This window comes from Neopelma chrysocephalum, unplaced genomic scaffold (assembly GCF_003984885.1).
Source record: "Neopelma chrysocephalum unplaced genomic scaffold, ASM398488v2 Primary Assembly neopelma1_75, whole genome shotgun sequence".
Lineage (NCBI taxonomy): Eukaryota > Metazoa > Chordata > Aves > Passeriformes > Pipridae > Neopelma > Neopelma chrysocephalum.
This window is the reverse complement of record NW_020897736.1, coordinates 8,351,676-8,367,226: the sequence shown is the minus strand read 5'-3', so window position 1 is coordinate 8,367,226 and position 15,551 is coordinate 8,351,676. Positions and strand designations below refer to the sequence as shown.

The 15,551-nt window shown below is 43.0% G+C and overlaps 1 protein-coding gene across 10 annotated transcripts in view; it reads left to right on the top strand.

Moving 5' to 3' along the window:
* AKAP13 (A-kinase anchoring protein 13) overlaps window positions 1-15,551 on the top strand; it is a 207,136-nt gene that overhangs the window by 187,764 nt on the left and 3,821 nt on the right. For 5 of the 10 annotated variants that reach the window (XM_027688140.1, XM_027688144.1, XM_027688138.1 and 2 more), the window contains 18 exons: window positions 208-275; window positions 765-831; window positions 2,057-2,195; window positions 3,160-3,275; window positions 3,832-3,978; window positions 4,612-4,862; window positions 5,473-5,598; window positions 5,703-5,820; window positions 6,353-6,601; window positions 8,302-8,378; window positions 9,724-9,905; window positions 9,993-10,075; window positions 10,444-10,623; window positions 11,361-11,525; window positions 12,647-12,715; window positions 13,629-13,699; window positions 14,219-14,263; window positions 15,420-15,470. In XM_027688140.1, the coding sequence (XP_027543941.1) occupies window positions 208-275; window positions 765-831; window positions 2,057-2,195; window positions 3,160-3,275; window positions 3,832-3,978; window positions 4,612-4,862; window positions 5,473-5,598; window positions 5,703-5,820; window positions 6,353-6,601; window positions 8,302-8,378; window positions 9,724-9,905; window positions 9,993-10,075; window positions 10,444-10,623; window positions 11,361-11,525; window positions 12,647-12,715; window positions 13,629-13,699; window positions 14,219-14,263; window positions 15,420-15,470 (2,204 nt within the window). The remainder of the gene's footprint in view (window positions 1-207; window positions 276-764; window positions 832-2,056; window positions 2,196-3,159; window positions 3,276-3,831; window positions 3,979-4,611; window positions 4,863-5,472; window positions 5,599-5,702; window positions 5,821-6,352; window positions 6,602-8,301; window positions 8,379-9,723; window positions 9,906-9,992; window positions 10,076-10,443; window positions 10,624-11,360; window positions 11,526-12,646; window positions 12,716-13,628; window positions 13,700-14,218; window positions 14,264-15,419; window positions 15,471-15,551) is intronic. The other 5 variants (XM_027688143.1, XM_027688147.1, XM_027688139.1 and 2 more) reach the window with 4 other exon arrangements.

The following is a 15,551-nucleotide window of genomic DNA, read 5'->3' as shown; positions in this document are numbered from 1 at the left end:
GAGGAAATCTTATTAACAAACAAAAGGCTAATTATCCTGGAGAGGAGCCTGTCTCTCAGTATTTGTAGCTACTAGTGTAAACCACAATGATACTTGAAAGTTGTAATTCTCAGTTGTGTAAATTAACAGTTCAGATTACAAATGGTGAAAACTGACCTGTTTTCTGTATGGTTTTGTTTAATTGGTTGGGTTTTTTACTTTTGACAGACTGCAATGCAATTGTTCACAAAGGCTGTAAGGAGAGTTTTGCTTCTTGTGCAAAGGTCAAAATGAAGGTAAGAGAGTTCATGTACTCTACTGAATAAACAAAAAAAGTTTATGCAGATATATAACATCTTCTATTATATGTCACAAAGTTCCCAGCTTGTTGGAAAGAACTTCAGGCACTGTGCCCTATGTGAAAACTATTAAATATGTCGTTTATATAAGGAACACACAGAGTTTATGCTTACCTCAAATGCAAGGAACCTGGTTCTCCAAGATAAATAATGTTTATACAAGTATGATTTTCAGTTCTCTTCAGTACTATCAGCACTTTCTCATTTTCCTATTTCTCCATCTGTTATTTTGCCCATTTCAATGGTGTGGGGGGGAAAGAAAGAAAGAAAGAAAGAAAGAAATATGTTTAAAAATACAGGTACAACCAAAAACTGATCTGTTCTGACAGGATTCAGAAAAACATAACTTTTTTAATTTAGTTATATGGAACAAATTGCTGGGAAAAAAGGAGGAAGAAATTACAGTGAAATTCATTTTTCTTTCAGCCACAGAGAGGGATGCTGCAGGCACATGATACCTCTTCATTACCCACAGTAACCATGAGAAACAAAAGTAAGAAACCTTACTTTCCCTCTCCTTTGGTGATGTTCTTAAATGTTCTGACAACTGCTAACTTGATATTATGAAAGATAAGTGTTTATCAAAGCAGGGATGAGAACATCCTCTGTGTGTGGTAAGCAGTATTTGAGATTTCAGAAGTTGTACTGAAGTTGTAGAGAGTTCATCTGCTTCTGCAGTGTCCATGTAGCTTTCAGGAAACGTAAAGTCATCTCAGATTTGAAATAACTACTTAACTGCTGTAGCTTGCTGAATGCCTACAGCATTTTGTGGTAAGTCCACAAAATCTGGAAGATGCTGCCTGTGTCCATGAGGGTCTGACACTGGGAATAATCCAACTACAAGTATTAAGTGGAGAGGATGTTTATTCAAGATACATTTATTTTTGTTTTAATTAAATAGTCTTAGGCTTTGAGGTAATCAAAATAAAAAGTTTAATTTTAAATAGGAGGAATGCTGACAAACTTTCCTGACTTTGCTGTGATACACACTGCACTGCAGAGCAGTGTGACCAGGGGTAAAGAATAGGCGTGAAATAGCCCAAATGGGTTTTATAGTGCCATAATTTGATAAGCTTAAGTGATAAGCTTTGTTAAGTGATAACTTGGAGATCTCTATATGGAGCCACACTGCATGATCTAGTTGTAATCACTGTGGTATTTATCAGAGATATCACTCCAGAAAGCAGAAATGCATCTGAAGAAGGAAAAATTTGGAATTAATATGATAGATTAGTTAAAGGTAATCTATAATGATAGTATAACTATAATGATAGTAAATTATAATGATAGTATAATGAAATAAGGATTATCATTTCTCTGTGGTACATACTGATAGAGAAACCTGTCTCAAAAAGTCTGACCAGAAGCAGCAAGATGCATATAATTATAGGCCCAGGGGAGTGACAAAGCAACAGAGTAGATGAAAACATATTTATCACATAAAATTAAATTCAGTTTCCCAAGTATGTGTTTCTGGACTTGCAGATCCCATCTAGGAATTTTAGGCATAGTGCAGTGCAGTCAGTTCTGCACAGGGATCCACGTTCTTTCCTTCCTGTGGCTGCTTTTGACTGCTGAGATCCCCTGGTGATGATTCTAGAAAGATAAGGAAGTGAATTTTAGTGCTTGGATCCTTTAAATCATCATCATCACCACCACAGTTAGCAGCGGTTAAGGCAGTTACACGGCCTGACTCCCCTCTGACCCTTCCCTTCCAGGCTCGCAGCCCAAGGAGCGCCCTCGCTCTGCAATCCTTGCTCCTGAGGAAAGCACTGTCGCCTCAATGTTCAACAACAGGAGATCATCACAGCAGCCTACAGCACTTTCTAAAAGTGTCTCCATACAGAACATTGCAGGGTAAGGTTTCTCCCTGGACACCTGAGCACCCGGGTGTTACCTGACGCTGCGAACGTAACGAAGTTCAGATCTCTCTGAAAATAGATTCATGGACTATGATTTGTGCTAAAAGTACAGAAGAGGTTCACAAAGCCAGAAATACCCATGTTATGTATGATACCATCAGGTGTCTTCTGCACGATCAGATTGCCTGGGTTAGTTTAGTCATAGCATGAGTTCAGACGAGTCTGAGTTGGCCTGGTTAGATTCAAGGCCACTTCATAGATATGCTCTGGGATCCAGGAGGAAATTCCCTTGCCTTGGGCTGGATACTGTGCAAGAACACATTTGCAGCTCAGGTATTGTATTAACTTTTGTGTCCATGACAGTAGGGGTGAAGGCAGAGAGGTGCAGTCTGCCTGGGGGGTTTGGACTGCATTTTACATAATTAATTAAAAAAAATCATAGAAGAAAATCTAGTTTATGATTCCTACTCTACCTGCATTTTGAGCAGTTCTACACATGAGGCAGAGCATGGACTGGCATGTTCTGGGCAGTTTGAATGCCCTGGCTAGTCATGGTGAAATTTTTTTCAGTCCATTTTTCTCATCTTTCTCAGAGCTGATGATAAGGACTCTCATATAGCCTTTGGTGTTGCATTTTTTGCACTGCATGCACCAAGGGCAGTGAGGATGGGATGTGACTGAAATGGAAAGTAGTGGAAATGGAGTTATCCAAACCATAAAACCTCAGGTGTGATTCTTTATAGAAGCAGCATCAGCACTCAGAACTGTACCTCTTACAGCTTCTTGAGCCCCAGAGGGTAGTTAGAAAACAACTAACAAAAGCACATTTCTGTATGGAATCGTGCAGTGCTGGCTTTTTTTTCCAATTCGTATTTAAAATGCATTTCTTCTGGTTGTTTGAAAGTACATTTGGCTGGGTTTTTTATGTCATAAACAATATTGTACGTTCTGTTTTTCAGCAGAGTTGGGAACGATGACAGCTTAATACACACTTGGAAATACCTGTCGCAGTCAACAGACTCCTTACATAAAATCAGCCGGGTGAACGAATCCATGGAGTCACTGGTTGATGAAGGTAGGAGATCCCTATGGCATTTATGGCAAAAGCAAGGTCTCAGTGCTGCTTTCCAGAAATACAAAATCCATTTTCAGCAAGTGTCCTCCTTTCTAATGGACAATTAAAGTGCATTTATTTTAATCTTAGAATATCAGCATGATAAACAAAGCCCCACATATTAATTACTTTAGCTTGTTGAATTGTGGGAAAACATTTAGAAGGTTTCTGTTACAGTTGAGTTACTTGGAATTTAGCTCAGGGAAAAACATTTCCTCTTCTACTGTGGTTTTTTATCTACAATGTTGTTGCATTGCAGATTCAGAATACATTATCTGAGCTAGAATTTATTCTGTGTGAAAATGGTCAACTAGTTCTTTACTTGACCATTACTAAGAAATAATCTTTAAAAGTGCTTTTCATAACCTGGTCCTTACGTGGTCATTTGTGTCAGGAAAGGAGAATGTGTGTGGTGTCTGTGGTGTGACAGACAATGCCTAAACCTAAATGAATAGACAGGAATCTCAAATGGGACAAGTTACCCACATCTTAATGGCACTTACATTGCTTTGTGAAGGAGCGGACATGAATGAAGGACAGCTCATGGGAGAACTGGAATTAGATTCCAAGCAGCTGGAGGCAGAGTCCTGGAGCCAAGTAGTGGACAGCAAGTTCCTACAGCAGCAAAACAAAGATGTTGTCAAACGGCAAGATGTCATTTATGGTGAGATACCTGCATCTTCATTTTTCACTCGTTTTAGATAGCTTCTTGATGTTCCCACATGCATGGATTTGGGAAACTTTAGGTCAGTGAACTTTAGGTCAGGAAACATTGACTTGGTTTTCTTAGAAGCCATAGTTTCATTCTTGCAGTTCTTAGAAATGTAATGTATTCTGTGAAGGCTTTCTTTTTGCAATTCCCATATCCAGAAGCCATCAAAAATTCCCAGAAACTGCCTCTCCTTGTTTGTCTCCTGATGACATCTAAACTCAGTTACAGCAGAGCAGGTAGCTAGGAAGTCTTCTCCTGACAGGATCAGGAGCCATCCTCTATGGCAAAAGGGCAGTATGCTGAGGCTGCCAGTGAGTTAGGAAGGAGCAGATACCAGGGCTGAAGGTTCAGACCTCAGTGTCCAAAGCTCAAAATTTTAGGATTCCTCTGCCCCGCTCTCACATGTGAAACTTTTTCTCTCACACATGAAGCTATTGATTGATGTTTCAATAGCTGACATGAAATTTTCTGAAACCAGAGAGAAGCCCAGTTATGGAAGAGCTTTCTCATGGCAGCTTTTCCTTGTGCTGTAACCCATGAACTCCACAGTGACCTTGGTTTTGACCTTGTCCCCATCCTGTACAGAGCTAATGCAGACAGAAATGCATCACGTCCGCACCCTGAAGATCATGAACGATGTGTACAGCGCAGCAATGATGAAGGAGCTGCAGTTTGATCAACAACTCATTGACAAGATCTTTCCCTGCCTGGAAAACTTGCTGCAAATCCACAGTAACTTTTTCCAGCGGATTCTGGAAAGGAAGAAGGAGTCATTGGCAGACAAAAGTGAAAAGAACTTTGTTATCAAGAGGATAGGTGACATCCTAGTGAATCAAGTAAGTGCTGGAAAATGCTTGCAGTTCTGAGAACACAGCTGGAAACCAGGCGGTTTTCCTTCCCTCCTGTTTGTGCCTGTCAGATAATCACAGCTGATGACACCTTTACTCTTCCCACATGTAAGAATCTCCGCCTCTGCTTTTTTTTAGGCACTTTTTGCTCTTTCAGATGAAGGTCCACTGTTGAAAATTAATTTAGTTCATTTTGTGGGAAAGAGAAGCATTTGCTGACAAGCACAAAACGGTCTGACTATAGCCTGAAGTGTAGGCAGGAGCTCACAGCAAAATATGCTCAGTGTGTCTCTTGGCTACATTACTGACCTGCTGTTTAACTTTGGGTGGGTCATTTTACTTTTCTTTATCCGTGGTTTCTTCCTTCTTTTTGTCTGTTTTGACTTTTTTGTTCTTGGCTGTTAAGCCCTGTGAGTAGAATCCCAAATTCTACTGTAGGCGTGAACTCAGTAAATTCCCCAAATCAGCTCTTTTACTTTCTAGAGATCTGCTTGCTTGATTAAGGATGCTTTGGACTAATTTAGTGCTGGCAGGCCCTGCTGGGATATCACACCAGGAGCTCAGTGCAGATTGGAGCTCTGTGTCTCATGTCTTGCAGTTCTCTGGTGACAGCGCCGAGCGAATGAAGAAAACCTATGGAAAATTCTGCGGGCATCACAACGAGGCACTCAATTGCTTCAAAGAGTTGTACTCCAAGGACAAGCGGTTTCAGGCATTTGTCAAGGTAGGATCTGGTAGGACAGACACAGTCAATGGAAAAAGCATCTCCTTCCTGCACTGTGGTGACCATTTTGCTACAGAAATTAAACTTTCACCTTTATTCCTTAGAAAAAAATGAGCAGCTCCCTGGTGAGGCGTCTTGGGATTCCTGAATGTATCCTGTTGGTAACGCAGAGAATCACAAAGTACCCTGTCCTTTTACAAAGGATACTGCAGTACACCAAAGGTAGGAACCAGTTCCTTTATTCTAACTGTGTATTTGTTCATCCAGTGTAAATTTTTTTGATCCTTTTCAGCTGAAGCAGATTCTCTTACCAGGTAATCCAGTCATTGTTGTCTTGTGCAGCTGTAACGAGACAACTCAGTTCCATATCTCCATTTAGGATTAGTTGTTCAGGTACCTTGATTTAGTTAAGTCTGTCTGTAGCTAATTATGGAGCAACATGCTTAGACTCCAAAGCTTCCCAGCTTGCTTTTTTTTGTGGTAATGGCTAAAATATGTGATTAATTTGTGTATTTCATCCATACTCTCTCATATACAAAGTATATTGGAATAGTCCCCAACCTCAACCACATATATGTGAAAGGTTTTGTGAAACTCTCCTTAAGGGGAAAAAATGCATCCTGTCTCATTTAAATATTACAAAGTTATAATGCTGGAATTTGAGAAGGAGAAGAGGAAGGAAGGAAGTAAAAGTGGGAAGTTAGACTCCACAAAGATGAAGTGAAATCGAGGTCTCTCTGTTTCTTTTTTAAAGAAAACGAAGTGGAACATGAAGACTTGACTCAGTCATTAAACCTCGTTAAAGACGTGATTGCTGCAGTCAACAGCAAAGTCAGCAATTACGAGAAGAAAATGCGTCTTGGTGAGATTTACAACCGGACGGACAGCAAGTCCATCATGAGGATGAAGAGTGGCCAGATGTTTGCAAGAGAGGACTTGAGGCACCGGAAACTCATCCGAGATGGGCCTGTTTCACTAAGAAGTGCAGCTGGACGGCTAAAAGGTGAGACTGTCCTGCCTTCTGCTGACGCAAACTGTTCAGGAGAGGCTCTGGTGTCCTTGCAGCTGCCTCTTGTTGGGTCAGTGTTTTCTTGAATTGCTTTTTGTTTGTTAGGTGGAAGTAGTTTTTTTTAAAGTGCTGTGCACTGAAGTTCTCCCCTGAATTAAACACTAACTCTCCCAAGGAATCCTTCAGCTGGGGCCATGGCAGCAGTAAGAGCAGACAGGGCTGTGTCTCAGGCTTGGCAGGAAGGCTGGGCTTCCCTTCTCTCCTTCCAGCATTAGCTGATTAAATTACGGTCTGTGGGCATGAACGGGGACTGGGAGCCTGGTGCTGTGCTGTGCAGGGAGGCAGTGATAACATAGAATTCCATACAGGGTATGATTTATTTCGAGGTTTTGGAAACAGGAAGTTTACAGATGATTTCTAGGCACCCGAGACTACTATTGCCTTTAGATGATTGATGAAGCAAGTTATGCTGCTGTTGTGAAATCCTGTGATAAGCACTGGCTCCATTTGCATTTCTTAGTGAGAGAGATGCATAAACATGTCTGTAGTGCAAACTCCTGGGGAAAGCAGGTCCTGCAGGCAAGCTGCAGACCCAGGGAGGGAAAGCAGCTTGTTCTTATAGTCAGGCTGTTTTGCAGGATTTGAAATGCAGCACAGAGAATTAGAAGAAGAACGTTTCTTAGAGGGTTTTAGCATTTCCCCTCTTGCAAAGTGCACAGAACAGAGAAAAAGGGAATCAAATGCCACCTTTTGCAAACCTCACAGAGCTTGGATTTAATTTTGCAGCTTTGCTTAAAGTTTCATGGTTCTTTTCTCTGGAATGGATCCTGTCTTCCCAAAACAGAATGGAAGGATTTACCCATGGGATGATTTAACTTTCTGGTTTGCTTCCTCTCTGTCACAAGATTTCCCAAGTACATTACACAAAAACTCTTTGTACCGAAGGGTCTGGGTGGGGCACTACACTTGGTAGTTGCTGTGCAACTTTATGATATGTCATTAGGAGACTTGGAAAGCTGTATGTGCACTCTGGGAAAAGACTGATTTAAAATCCTCTGTTGGCTTGAGGTTGTGCTTCCTTCTCCCATGAAAGAAAGCCAGGTCCTGTGTCTCACACAGGCTCTGTCGGCTCCCCTCGGAGTCGACAAGAGTTGTGTTTGTCTGAGAGCAGAATTAGTGGTGGCTCCTGAGGTCAGTATTTCCTCGGAAAGAAACTGCAGCTGACAAATGTTGTTATTGCATGATAATTTACACTCTGCAAACCACTCATCAAGAGAACCATAAAACCCAAAACTTCCTGTGCAGATATTTTGCTCCAGGGCTAAAATATTGATTGTTTGAGAAAACAGAGGTTCTATTGAGTAAACGTCTCTGGCTTTTGCTGTTATGCCCACGTCTTAACTGCTAGTGAGCGTGTGGCAGGAGGGGAGCACCCCTGCTCAGACAGACGAGAGCAAATCCTGCAGGTTTTCCAGGTGCTGATTTGTTCTGCTTAATGCAAAGTCAGTTCAGAGCTAACCTGACTTGGCATCTCCAGGAGCTGCCCCTGCTCTTCCTGCTAACTAGGAGGTTGATCCTGCTTCCAGCATTTGTAAAACCAGCCCTGCTGCTCCCCAGCACTGGTGTTATTACAAGAAATCTGTTTTGGGGTAGGTTGTGTGGTTATACTTACTGTTATGCTGCTTCTTTTGCAGAAGTCCAGGCTGTTCTCCTCTCTGACATGCTCGTGTTCCTTCAGGAGAAGGACCAGAAGTATGTGTTTGCCTCATTGGTAAGACTTCAACCTTTTCTTCTTCTTCCTTTTCTGTGTGAGAGACCCGTGATGTGTGTTGTGCAGCAAAGCCAGCCATTTTTCTGCTAAACAACTCAATTTTCTTGCTCGCAACATTTTTGTTTGCTGAGCAGACTCCATTCTTTCTGACATGAAAACATGTCTTCATGCCCCACCTCCCCTTTGTGCAGCACCTTGGCACAGCTGATAATTGGCCTTGAAAAGCTGCCTGTCACTCGATACACTCATGCTTTTCAGTTTGTGCACATTGAAGCAGTGGTGGGGGGGGGGGGGCAAGGAGATAATGCAAACATTGTAAAAATGAACCTTAGCAGAAGGAGATGTCCTAATACATTGTGGGCTGCTGTGGGGGGTGGTGAGGCGAAGTGCAAGTGCAGTAAATTCAACAGAACAGCTGGAAAGTAAACATCAGAGAAATATATTTGTAATGCACAAGAGCAAAAACACTAGCTTTTGAGGGCAGGCCCCTGAAAAGGGCTGGGCACACTGACCTGCTAAAGAAAACCTAGTGCCTAATGGAGTCTGTTGGGCTGTACCTTCCAGGCATGGTCTAGACTGGCTAAACCTTGTGACCTTTCCACTCTTCGAGCATTTTGAAAGCTGTTAATTTGTTATTGCAGTTCCACCAACCCTCTGCACAGGCTCAGTGCCCTACACAGGAGAAGCTGATTTGCACACAAGTCCTGCTAGTGGGCCTCTACCAAATCACCCCAGTTGTAGCAGCTGGTACAGTGCACAAAGGGGCTGACTCGTGTGCAGATGACACCGCAGCAAAGGGGCGTTGTAACCCAGCAGGCTGATCACACAGACACCATAACACACAGTGAACGTCATCTTACACACGAGTTCTCACACAGGAGTCAGCTGTGAGCTCCTGAGAACAGCAGAGGTTTCGTGGCATTTGAAAACAAGATGTTATTCTATCCTAGAGAGAGATCATGAAGATACTGTGTGTGAAGCAGGCACTAGCAAGCTGCACCGAGTGTAAGGAGCTGTGATATTAATGACAGGGAGAGCGTGGGCAGGAGGAAGCGAGATCAGAGCAAAATATGGTAGAGTTTACAAAACCACAGAGTCAATTCTAAATTAATTCTTTGTTGAAATGGAATGAGGTGAAATTGCTTTTCCTGCAGAACTGTTGGAGAAAAGCAAACCCTTCCCTGTTTTTGACCCCATTAAAATGATTTATTTTTTTTAATTAGCCAGTAGGTTCAGCAAATGTTTACAGCCTGAGAGATGTAGTGCTATGGGACCTTTTCAATGCTAGTTTGCACCTGGAAAGTAGCACTGTTCACCCTCCTCACCCATTTCTTTCCATCTGAAGGACCAGAAATCCACTGTGATCTCTCTGAAGAAGTTGATAGTGCGGGAAGTGGCTCATGAAGAGAAGGGTTTGTTCCTGATCAGCATGGGCGGAAAAGATCCCGAAATGGTGGAAGTCCATGCCAGCTCCAAAGAAGAACGTAACGGCTGGATCCAGATAATTCAGGACACAATGAACACCATGTAAGCTACCCAGCTGTTCTTGGGAGGCAGGTTGTGCACATGGTTGTGTTCCTGTGATAATCAAGCCTATCCCTGTCTCCTGTCCAGGGATAGAGATGAAGACGAAGGAGTCCCTTGTGAGTCTGAGTTCGAAAAGAAATTGTCTGATGCAAAAGTGAGAGGATTGAAAGGTAAAATCCTGCCTGGGATAGAACTGGGGAGTGGTTTTGGAAAAATGTACAGGAATTTTTGAGTTGGGTTTTGTGGTTGAACTACAATATTTTTCAACTGAGTGAAAGCCCTACATCCAGCAAATAATTGCAATCCTTGTTTGTGGCTCACCTTCCCTGCATTATTTTTGTTCTGAGCCTGCTGGGTGCCAGTGCTGTGCATGGATTGTGCAGGGCATGGTCATACTGTGTCAGAGTATGTGCTGCCAAACCCAGCACATGCTGTCAGGTTCCACTAGATGGGGCCAGTATCTCAGGAATCGCTCAAGTTTCCTTGACGAAGCTTTTATTTTCTGTCTTCATCTCTTGTTTTCTGTTCACCCCCACAGAACAACTTCAGCAGAAGGATAAGCAGATCCTGCTCTTGCTGGAGGAGAAGACGAAGATCTTCCGGGACATGGCAGACAGTTCTGTGCAGGAGGAGATGCCAGGCTCCAGGCTGCTCTTCAGAGCCAACACAGAAGAGGCTCCAAAAGGAGAGGCCATTATGAAAACAGCAATAAATGAAGGTGAGCCAGTCAGGTGACATGTAAATTACAGTAACCAACAGACCTTCAGCTTCAGTGAAAGTGTCAGTTCTCAAGCACCAGTCTTGCAGGGGAAGTCTTCTCTTTGTCAGAATAACAGCACAGATGAGGAGATAATGCTACTCACAATTTTGTCTCAGGGACAGGTCACGAGGATCAGGAAAGGAAGCAGATATTGATGGGTGTTGAAAGAAGGCAGAAAAATCAGCACAGAGAACAATCATGCATTGAACCTGCTTTGGGGTCAGGAGCAGCACAGTATTTATCCTTGGCTGAAATTTGGACCATCCAGGCTTTTTGCTGTGCTTCAATCTCAGCAAGATGTGAGAGTGGGGCTTGGGTTCCAGCAGGCACTTGTGGTGCCTGCAAGGGACAGTCAAGTCCATTGACAAAGGCATGGGTAGATGGAAACTCAGTCAGCTTTCTAGTGTGATTTTTGAAGAGGCTAAAAATTATTAGATGCTGTTGTCAGAGCATATCAGGTTGCCTGGAGGAAGAGAGGGAGGTGTAAGCTGTGCAGAGCTCCAGGAATTGGAGTTAATGGTCAGGCAGACTGAGTTTTTGCAGGGGCAATGCATACTGTTCATTCCATTGTCACAGAAACACAGGCTCTTGGTCCAGCAAAGTATATGAATTTCTGACCTGAGCTCAAGCAGTGATGAAAATAGCTCAGAAGCCTGAGGTGGCCTTTAACAAAGACATTGTTGCTTTTTTATCAGTCGAACTGCTGCAAGACCTGGTGAACAGGAGCCTGGGCACTGCCCTCGGACAGCAGGTCAGCAGCACTGCCATGGAACAGGAAGGAGGAGTTGGCCCCGTCTCTCTTCCTAGAAGGGCAGAAACTTTTGGAGGATTTGACAGTCATCAGATGAACGCTTCCAAGGGTGGGTAGTTACGTGTGTGCACACCAGAATTTGTTCTTAATACATGTCATCATATCCTCCTGCTTCAGAAGGACTTCAGCTGGTGATTTGGGTTTCACAGCTCTTCTCCAATAATAGTTGATAGATTAAATCACAGATTAGGAAAAAAGTCTACGTACAGGTAGAATGATGGTAGCTGAGAACCTGTGGCTACACAAGGGTTAAACATCTGAACTCTTCACTCCTTTCTCTCTGTGTTCTCTCTAACTCATCTGTACTCTTGTACTTACGTGCCACATGGAAGCGTTTGGCTTCTCAAAAAATTAGTTTCTTCGCGTTATTATTGTAGTATCTACAGCTCTGTTCTTTGTTCTTCACTTATCTTCCAGCAGGAGCCTGGTGCTGTTCCATTTGCAAATGGATGAGGATATTCCTGAATCAAACACCTTCTCTCCTGTCTCTGCTCTCTATGCATTTGTTTTCCACCTACAACTGCATGTGTTATTCCTGCAATTAAGTCTCTCCCAAAGAAATGTGTGACTATTCATTTCAGCTGCATAGTTGGCTGCTTCCCAATGCTCTCTTTCTTTGCCCAAGTCATCAGAAACTTCCCTGTCCTCAAATTCCTCTCTCTGTGGTCTCACTCACACTCCCAATACAACCAGTTTTGCTGTGCTGGTGTCTGTCTCAGCACTGGGATTGTTGGACCTTGTCTGACCTCGTGCATTAAAGGAGCAGTGTTAGCTCCAGACAGTCAGACATGAGAAAAATGTAGAGGCTTTCCCAGCTCTACTGGAAAGCTGCAAAGCCCTTCACAGGCCTTGTCATCATAATGACAAATATATTCACACCAGAGGGGTTTGTTTAGGGTTGTGCCTCTCTGTTGCGATGATGAATGGGGCAACCTCAGGCTGTTCATTCCCCAGCTCTAGGTTTTCTGTAGGAATACCCTCTTTTGAATTAGATTGTAATTCAGTAGTTGTAGGGTCTTGGGAGATTTGGGGAAAAGAATGCAGGGCCTGTTTGTTCAGCTGGAGACCAGGAGGTATGAAACCTGGCATTCACCTCCAGTTCTTCTGTTCACAACCTGTGAAACCTTGGGCAAAGCTTATAACCTGACTCCCCTTCGTTCTCCCCTCCAGCAAAGCAGAAGGGAGGTGTTTCCTCCTGCAGAGAGGTGGAAGGTCCCAGGACGTGGCGCAGGAGAGAAGGTCTGTTAGGAGGACTTGAGGGTCAGCCTTTAATAGCAAAGCCTGCCTGGGGGGTGGTGGGTGGAGAGGGCCTTTGCACTAGGTATGGTGCCTTTCACATTGGTGCAGATTCAGGTGTATGTAAAGTTGTTTATCATTAAAATAGCGGCAGTTGGAAGGTTACCACTGCAGGTGTGGGTTTTCCCCATGGGCTGCATCTCAGCTGGCAAGGGGAGTACAGGAATCTTGGCAAGAGCTAGAGGATGGAAGGTCTGTGCGACTCCTTTGCCACCCCTGAGCAGAAGGGCAGCACAGGGGGAGGGTTACAGCCCTCCTGGCCCCACAGGTCAGTTCAGTCCTGCTTGGGAGCACTGATATGAGGCTTCCGGGGGGAAGTTAGAAAGAGAAGTCCAGTGTTCCTTTTTAGATCCAGGTTTCTGATAACTAAGGTTAATGGTAAATTGTTAGCATAGAATTACACAGGGTGTCACAGAGCAGTATCTGACCCAGATGTAAATTAACTTTCACAAGAGAAGCATTGAAACTATACCTGCAATAATATACCCTGATATGATTCTGTTATCATCCTCCATCTGCTCTTACTCTGCCTCGTGTCTTCTCAGCACGTATTCTGTGGTAGTAGATGGCAGTGCAGGGGCTAGAAAGAGCACCAATTGATAGCAGTGTGTCAAAATTATCAGCACGTTCTCTGAAACCAAAGTCAATCTTAATCTAAATTCACATCCACTTTTTCTGGTAGTGCTGACGTGTTCCGTATATTTAGGGAGCAAATGCATTTAGGTAAAGTGTCGGTAGCTCTGTGTCCCCTTTTCTGAAACATGTGTTTCCTGTATTAAATTTCTCAGACTTTAGCAAGTTCATCCATGGTTTAGGATGTTGAATAACCAGTGTCAATGCTGGCTTCTTCCTTTAGGTGGAGCAAAAGATGAAGGTGATGATGCTCAGGACCTTCGAAGAACAGAATCAGACAGCATTTTAAAGAAGGTATAGCTTGGTTTATCTATCTGCTAGCAGTGAGTTCAGATTGCAAGAGTGACAATTCTAGTCTTGAAAAATGCCTAAATTTCTTGACAATTAGATATGTCCTAGTAAGTTAAAAATAAAATAAAATTGGAAGTATGCAACTAAAACCACTTTGCTGTAGCTAAAATCCTGACTTGAAAACTATTGCAAATCAGTTTTATTCCTCAGTGGCACAAGTTATCTACCATCTGTCTGCAGAACAGCCAGAGCATGTGTTTAATTATGCATCATTATTGAAATGATAGGGTCAACTATAACCTTGCACCTATTCTTGCTGCAGATCAATCTATCACATAACTACAAAATGTTACCTAATTAATATTTTATTGTATATGATTTTAACTTGCCTAAAAAACAGTGTGTGAATTCTTCGAGAATGAAAGGTGGAGGGGGTGTTTAATGGGTACGTCATTAGTTCAGCTAATTACATTTGCTGTGATTTCTCATTGTCCTCATATTAAATTTGTGATCTTGTCATAGGGTGGAAATGCTAATCTGATGTTCATGTTGAAAAGGAATAACGAGGTAAGAATTGATTCCATTGCTCAGCTGTTTCCTTCCTTTAAGTGCGAAGAGAATTTGTCTCAATAGGTGATAATGTAGAAGAAAACACATTTCATTTGCTGAAGCTCATCTAGACTTTTAAATACATTAAGCTGAACCCACTGTGTCATTTATTTGTTTAACCTTGGATGTTCAGACAGGGAATTCACTGATTGTCATCTGCTTGCCAGCAGGATGATATGTGCTGATTATAGGCAGCAAGGGTTAATTACCACCAGGATGCACAGGGCTGTATTTATTGTGCATCTGCAGACAGAGAGAGTTTAATTTTATGTTGCAGGTGCAGTGAATTGGGGCAATTAGAATTCTATTCTCCCTTTGATACACATTCATAACTTCCAATTAGCATTAATGGCACAATAAGAAGCAGCTCTCTTAATACTGGCTATCACATCACTACTGCAAATACTGCAGTGGTTTTTCTTCTTAAAATAATGGTAGGATATGAGAGATTCAGAGAAAATTTTAGCTAGGCTAAATTTGGGGATGGGGCATCAGTCCAAAGTAGGTTGATCTGTGTTGATTCACAAGGTGTTTGCATTTACCTGTATTTTCGGAGAGCCTCCAAGAACACACCTGCTGCTCTTGTGTGCCTGCTGTAGTGCAGCTTTTCTGTCTAATGGCAGTAGGACTTGTATGGGTCAGCTGATGGAGAACAGTACAAATAGTCCACATTCATTTTAAGATTTCTAGGGTTTTTTTCACCCCTTGAAGTTCTTTTCCTGAAATTTTTAAGTGAACTGTTGGGTTTCATCCCAATTACTCTGCTTGTTCTTGAGCAAGCTGATGCTCTAGGAAATGGTTTGCAGTGACAAACTGGGATTTCCCATGAAGCCTGTGCCACGAGGTACCTCTGCAGATGTTTCTTCACCTGCTGCACTGACAGCTAGGGAAGGGAGGGAGGTGATGCCAGGCACCTCTGGGAGATGTCCAAGGGATGTATTGGTGTACTGGGGGACGATGCAGTCATTGCAGCAGAAGAGTGAGGAAAAGGAAGGTGCAGAGGGATGGCTGTACAGCTTGTCAGACCACAGTGGGTCACAGAGGGAAGGAGGGTGCTGTACACCTGCCCCAGCACCCAAGGAGATCTAATAGCAACGCTTTTGTTTTCTCGCAGCAGGTCCTCCAAACCATTACCAGCCTCCATAAGCTGCTCAGTGCTTTGCAGGTAGGCTTAGCCCTTCATCCTGCTTCTGCTTGCTCCTTGCTCAAGCTGCCAGTTGTGCTTCACCCCTGTCTGCCCTTCTCC